General features: G+C 35.5%; 1 protein-coding gene across 2 annotated transcripts; it reads left to right on the forward strand.

Moving 5' to 3' along the window:
• The first annotated feature begins 405 nt into the window (after positions 1-405).
• On the forward strand, positions 406-5,115 carry LOC137814271 (flowering locus K homology domain-like). 2 transcript variants are annotated; one of them, XR_011081629.1, is made up of 8 exons: positions 406-524; positions 826-1,356; positions 2,417-2,666; positions 3,078-3,226; positions 3,423-3,710; positions 3,814-4,008; positions 4,182-4,269; positions 4,727-5,115. XR_011081629.1 is itself a non-coding variant. In XM_068616903.1 (7 exons), the coding sequence occupies exons 2-7, from the start codon at positions 838-840 to the stop codon at positions 4,910-4,912; spliced, it is 1,587 nt and encodes a 528-aa protein (XP_068473004.1). In that variant the 5' UTR covers positions 406-524; positions 826-837; the 3' UTR covers positions 4,913-5,115. The 2 variants fall into 2 exon arrangements, 1 of the variants encoding a protein (XP_068473004.1); XM_068616903.1 differs by lacking the exon at positions 4,182-4,269.
• The last annotated feature ends 2,086 nt before the right edge of the window (positions 5,116-7,201 follow it).

Genomic DNA, 7,201 nt, shown 5'->3' on the forward strand with positions numbered 1-7,201 from the left:
GATACTGAATATGAAGAATAAAAAAAATAAGTATATTTTTTTTTGTATAAAATACACATTTAAAATTGTTTATTTATAAATAGAAATAATAACAGAATAATAAGTCCATTACATTCAACAATCATAATCAAATACTAAACTAAATACATTAAAAATCTAATGTAAATTAGATTAATTTACATGAAAATTCTAAGGTGTTAAATGAATTCATATACTAAATATATTTAATTTTAGTATATAAAATTATTTAACTACGATTTAATTTAAATTAAAAAAAAATTCATTCACCTTTCACAAAAATACCATGGAGTCCACACACACTAGTGAGAAAAAATAAAAAATGAAAGTGACAAAGTTATCAGCACGTGACTCGGAACGAAAATATCTAGTATATATATGCCACTTGTTTCCTTGGGCTTTAGCAGCTGTTGATCATATTATTCTCATCACATTCTTGCAAAACCTAAATTCTCCGCGGCTCAGTATCCTTGTGCTTCTGCCCCTTCTCTTCTCTCACCAATCATGTAAGTTTATTTGAACCGCTAATCTTAACAACTTACAGCACTAATTTTTTTCACGTTAGTCTCTGTTTAATCTCTCTTACTATCATTTCTAGGGCTTTTTTTATATAATTCTGCTCGATCATTCGTTAGGACACCGATTTGAAGTTTGTTTTTAATTTTCGAGACTTAGAATTTGTTCAATTGTTAAACATGATCTTTTTATGTTAATTCCGAGAGGCAATTTTCTGTTTAGCTGTGTGAATTCCAATTTCTGTCGAATATGACGGTTAATTATTCAAACTGGGTGATATTTTTTTTGCAGAAAACATACCTTATGGCCGAGCACGGTTTTGATGGACATGATGAAGGATATGTGCCTGAGGACCCTAATTTTACTCATAATCTTTCTGATGAACATGATGTAGGGACTGTTATTGATAGCTCTGGATTTCCTCACCTGCTGCCTGATGAACACGATGCAGTCGATTTGGTGGAGGATGCCGATTTTCCTCAAAATCATTTTGTTGAGCATGAACATGAACATGATGTTGGAGGATTGCCTGGGGACACGGATTCTCCTCAGCAGGAGCATGTTGAGGAAGACCATGGTGTTGGAGATATGTCTGAGAATTTTGATTCTTCTCCGATACAGGGATCCGAGGTTGTTTTGAAAGAAACTGAAATAAAAAAGTGGCCGGGTTGGCCTGGAGAGAATGTCTTCAGGATGTTGGTTCCAGTGCAAAAGGTTGGCAGTATTATTGGCCGAAAGGGTGAGTTTATAAAGAAAATTACAGAAGAGACTAAGGCGCGAATTAAAATTCTTGATGGTCCGCCTGGAATCTCAGAAAGAGCAGTAAGTTTAAATTTCTGGTTATTTTATGCATTGAAGGATGACCTTGCGCATGTATGAATGTCTGTTTGAAGAATATCATACTTGTTTATTTTGTTGATCTTCTTGGTACATCGAATACGATTAACTCTATTTTGACTGTCATCATGGTTACTTAGAACTAGTGTGGCTATATTTATATTGGGAATTATGTAATACCTAGTGATTCTGTAGGGAAAACTTTTACATGGTCAAACAAACTTATTATGTAATTAATTTGAAAATTAATTAAGTGTCATGATAAAACATGTAAGATATATACAATGGAGTAAATTTATTTAAAAAAAAGCAGTTGCAAACGGAGTGAAACAAAAAGTATCCAAGTGAAGCAAAATACAATAAATAATAATCAAACTGGTTAAATATACACAAGAAAAGGAGATGTCTTTTGTCTCGGTAACCAAATGGATATGTGCAGGTTGTCAAGCAAATATGAGTGATCAAAGTGGCTTCAAATCAAAGTGCCAAAGTTCAAGTTGCAGGGAACAACAATGAGCATGTACAAGTGTCTGTTAACAATCAGAAATAGTTTGTGCAGACTTTGATGGCAAGAGGCTTTCACTGTACCTGGTAACTTCGGAACTCAGGTCGATTGGTGTCTTGCCACACTCCGTGAAACTATTTCCTTGAAGAACTCCTAAACTCAATAAAAAGATAATACAGCAGAAACTATTAGATGAAGTCAGGACTCAGGAGATAATGTCGTTGACATCTGTAAATCTGAAATTTGTCTTGATCCATCCTTCAATTAGTTAGGTGATAGCTGCCTAGAATTGGAATTGGTTGCTAATCCATTGAAACAAAGATTCACAGTGTCAAAGTAATTGAAAATTTAATTAAGACACAATGGTTTTTTGTTGCTATTACTACAATTTTGATGAACAAATATGTTTTTTAACATTGAGATGGATCAATTTAATTGTTTGCTTTAAAATTTGAAAATGAATATGTTTTTCATATTTTTGAGATCTCATAATTTTGTATTGTGTTACTGAATTTTCTCTCTTTTTGATGTTTTTGATAGGTTATGGTTTCTGCAAAAGAAGAGCCAGATCGGCTCATACCACCTGCTGTTGATGGTTTGTTAAGGGTTCATAAGCAGGTTATCAATGTTGACCGTGACCTTGCAGATACCGCATTGACTGCTGGACGATCCATTGTTACCAGGCTTCTAGTGGCAGATACTCAAGCAGGAAGCTTGATTGGGAAGCAGGGATCAACCATAAAATCCATTCAAGATGGCTCTGGTTGCACCATACGTGTTCTTGGATCAGGTTTGCTCACAGCTGTTGTATATTATTTTAGGGTATTCTTCCTTGTGGTTGGCAAGCAATTATTAATAAATATTGCTTTTAATTAGTTTGCTCGAGGTCTTTTATTTGGGTCTTTTTAGACATATTATTCCAAGTTACATTCAATCTTTATTATTGCATATGCTGTCACTAGATCTACCCATTACAGTTGCACTAGTTTTTGTTCCAGCTATTCATATTTATTTAGAGCGTTTTTTCCTGTCAAATGCTGCATTTTTTTATTAGTTTTTTCTTGATGAACAATTACACAAGAAAAATTATTTATCCTGTTTTGAATTAGAAGTACTGGAATGTTCTTTTAAATCTTATTATTGTGTGCCTGAATATTGGGAATTTCTACCATGGAATAATATATTATTTATGCTTAAACAGAACACCTGCCAGTATTTGCTCTGCGAGATGATAGTATTGTTGAAATACAAGGGGATTCTACTGGTGTTCACAAGGCAATTGAACTTATTGCTGTTCATTTACGCAAGTTCTTGGTTGATCGCAGCATAGTTGGAGTTTTTGAGACACAGGCAAGTCCCCCTGTTTTAAAATTATTTCTTCAAAGTTAAAGATATGAATTCAGAAGTGGCTTCAAGGTTTCTTTCCTGCCTCTTGGCTTTATTTCCTCAGTGTTGAGGGTTTCAGCAAAGTTATAATGATCTTTATTGTATAAGTTTCTTTGCATACAATTGTCTGGGTAAATTTTTCCCTTCTTCCAAACTTCAGATGCAAATATCAGATGTTAGAGCTAACCAGAATGGACCGCCACATCAAAATTGGGCTCCTCCTCCTCAAGGGTTTCCTGCTCCTGGTGGTGGTGGTGGAGGCTCTGCTTTTGCACCTAATCAACAATATATGCCACCTGCACATCACTATGATAGTTATTACCCACCCACTGAGTTGCCTCCCATGGATAAGCACCTTCATCAAGGTCCACCACCTGCCTATGCAAGGGATGCTTCTGCAGGAATTCATTCATCAAGTGCACAACCACACCAATCTCTTGTAACTAAGGTGTTGCCTTTTGCCCAACTTGGGGATGCTTGCAGGGAATATCATTCACTTTTGAAGCCCTTTAGTTTTATCACAATGATGTAATTTTCTCTATAATGTGTAGGTCACGCAGCACATGCAAATTCCTCTTTCATATGCAGATGCTGTTATTGGAGCATCAGGCACTAATATCAGCTATATTCGTCGTGCTAGTGGAGCAAGTATTACAATTCAGGAAACAAGGGGTGTTCCAGGGGAAATGACTGTCGAGATGAGTGGTACTTCTTCTCAAATACAGGCAGCCCAGCAGCTGGTTCAGGTATTTATTCATATCTTGTATTCTGCTTGTTACCTGTATCATTGTTGGCGAAGTGTCAAACTGTGTGGGGAACTCCTCGATTTTGTGGGTGCTGATGAACCAGATGGCATGGGCTGTGATTCGAATTTGAGTTATTAAATGATTTTAATTTTGTCATGCATATTACACCCTAGTACTGGTAGCCCCGCTTCGCTGTTGCCAATTTGTCCACGATTGGCAGTTTATCGGCCCTACTAGCCGCTACATTCCATAGTCCTACAGGTGAAACTCCTTTTTAGTTGTGATGCTTTTTGAATCTAAAATAATAGATTGACAAATATTGGCACGGAAAAGATGATTAATGGGGGTATCTGTCTGCTCAATCCATGTCCATAAAGAGTAAAGACTCCTGTCTTTATTGGACAATTCTTGCTATAAAACTTGTTACTTAATACAAATGCTGAAATCATTAGTTTCTCCAATCCCTTGTATAATATATATGTGATACCTGCCCCATTAATTTCAAACCGAGAATGACTGTAATTATCATTCATTTTTATGACCTTTATTACTACATTTTTTTCCATTTTAATTGTAGTATTGACATTGAACATACAACTAATTACAGCATATGCTAGAAAGTTACAGCATATGGTATTAAAAGTAGAAGTTTCTGGAAAGTTTTTTTTTTTGTTGGTTTAGTTTATCTGAAATGCTCACATTGAATCTTCTGATGTAGAATTTCATGGCTGAAGCTGCAAATGCGACACAGGATCCAATGGGTGGATCAGTTAGCCAAGGTTACAGTGCCTATCCAACTAATGCTCCGGTATACTCATCTCCCCCCTCTAGCACTGGTGCTCATACAGGCCATGTGCCTTCTGCAGACTATGGGCCCGTATATGGCACTAATTATGGGTATTGATATGCTTTCTTTTATTTTGCCTGAGGAGCTGTGTAAACTGTAAGCTTTACGTTCAGTTATATTTACTATGGGGTATATTTTCTAGGTTATGCTCTCTAGATTTTCTTTTCATTTTTTCTGGGTAGATGGTTATTATACTGTTAGTCTTGTTTTTCTTGTGCATTTCACATTGATTATTATTATAAATGATTCGATATTTCTAACCTGTGATCACCAAGTTTATGGAGTATATCCACTGTGTACGAGTAGTTATTTCTCTGAACTAATTTAATATTATAAAAAAATATTGTAGATAATTAAGATTTATGGTAAAGGCATTTATTTTTCTTACACATTAAACTGTGTTTTTTTTTTCTACATAAGATTGGCATCCTTGTTCCTTACTGAGATGGGATCTATTTGGGCCAAAATTAGTTAATTATTAAATTATGTGAAGTTTTTTTTAATTTCTTTTCGTATTAACACGTTTAATTCAACTGTTTTTTTTTTTACAAAAGTCGATCCTCTATATTCACGTTTTAAACAAAAGAATGAAATAAAAATATTCAGAGATACTTACGATTTGTTCTTTACTGTAATTTGGTTAATGAATTTGATCAATAAATAGTTCCAGATGCAAGAAATATAGGTTGAAGTTTATAGCAAATACCATAAATATCTTAGGAGAACTATCTCCATTTTATTTCTTATCACTTTTTTGTTTTTCTTTCTTACGTTTTAAGTCAGTTTTTTTTTATAAAAGCGTGAATAGGGAATGTATTTTGTGTGAAAGATATTAATAAGTGTTTTTTTAAATTGATATCGGATAATGTACAGTGGATCTTATAAGTGCATAATTCTCCCATTTAATGTGACATTTGAATTTGAGTTCTATAAATACTAAAGTGCATGTCAGTCAAGTTGTATTAAAGTTTCTGTTATTCATGTGACGCAAATGAGGCTGTCATCATTAGACATGTTAATTTGATCCAACCCACACTCCGACCAGGGGCGACTGCCTAAAAGTTCAAAGGATCAAAAGGTTCACAATATATTTTATATGGGTAAAATGTCCACAAAATACGAATTAGGACTAATACATGAGCATTTTTTAAAGTAAAAAAAATTATCCAAATATAAAAATAGAAAAAAATTATTTATTTAAAAAATCCTTATATACATGAATTTAAGATATACGTAAATTAAGTTAGGTCTAGTGAAGAGCTTGTCAAATTAGTTAAGATGGACCTAATTCAGGTTAGTTCGACTCAAGTCAAACCAAATTAGTCATATCTAGGTTGAGTTAAGATAAAACAAATCTAAAGTTAAATCGAATTGGATTTGGTATAAGTTGTGTCGAGTCATGTTGAGTTTTGTTTTGGCCAAGTTCAGTAAGGTTGAGACAAACCTAATTCATATCAGACCTAGTCAAGAACTTAAGTCAAGTTAAGCTCGGGTTATGCCAAAATTAGCTTAGGTTAATATGGACATGATCAAGTGAAACCTTGGTCAAGTTAGGTTGGATCGGGATCATGTCAAGCTAGTTAGTGTTCAAGATGGCCAAGTCCATGTCAGACTAAGTTAGGTCGAGACCATATCTTGCTGAGTCAAGTTAGGTCCATATTGAGCCAAGTAGAGTCAGACTTGAGTTGGGCCATGTTAAGTTAGGATGAAATAAGCTCAACCTAGGTTAAACCCATGTTGGACAATGTCTAGCCGAACCTATGTCAGGTTGCGTCAAGTCAAGCCCATGTTGGATTGGGTTGGGTTGGCCTAGTTAGGTTGGACCAAGGTTAGGCCATGTTGGCCCAGACTCAGGTCAGACAAAGTCAGGTTGGACAAGGTCGGGTTGGGCCTTAGTCAAGAAAGTCAAGAAAGCTCAGGTCTATCTAGATGCAAGTCATACAACGTCGTCGAGTCAAGCCTAAGTTAAATTGGGTTGAGACAGGCCTAAGCATGTTGGATTGAGCCAAATCCACTCACTTTTGGGTTGGACCCAAATTAGGTTGAACTTGGTTGGGTTTGTCCCAAGTTAAGATGAGATTGAGTTGAGGTGAGTCCAAGTCAGTTTGGACCAGGTTCGAACAATCCCATGTTAGGTTGGTCTGGCCTATAACAGGTTAGAATGAGTCGAACTATGAAGCTGAAGTCAGACTTTGTTGGATTGGGTTAAGCTTAAGTAAACTTATGCTAAGGTCACCGAGTTGGAACAAGTCAAGGTCAAATCAAGTTGGTCGGGGCCAAGGTAAGACCAAGTTGACTCAGACCAAGATCAAGCCAAGTTGTATAAGGCCCAAGTCAAGTTTGATC

The sequence above is a fragment of the Phaseolus vulgaris genome, chromosome 1, assembly GCF_000499845.2.
Source record: "Phaseolus vulgaris cultivar G19833 chromosome 1, P. vulgaris v2.0, whole genome shotgun sequence".
Taxonomy (NCBI): Eukaryota; Viridiplantae; Streptophyta; class Magnoliopsida; order Fabales; family Fabaceae; genus Phaseolus; species Phaseolus vulgaris.

Coding starts and splice junctions, on each gene's coding strand:
- LOC137814271 (XM_068616903.1), top strand. CDS start 838: ATGGCCGAGCACGGTTTTGATGGACATGATGAAGGATATGTGCCTGAG. Junction 2,667..3,077: donor CATACGTGTTCTTGGATCAG/GTTTGCTCACAG, acceptor ATGCTTAAACAG/AACACCTGCCAGTATTTGCT. Junction 3,227..3,422: donor TTGGAGTTTTTGAGACACAG/GCAAGTCCCCCT, acceptor TCCAAACTTCAG/ATGCAAATATCAGATGTTAG.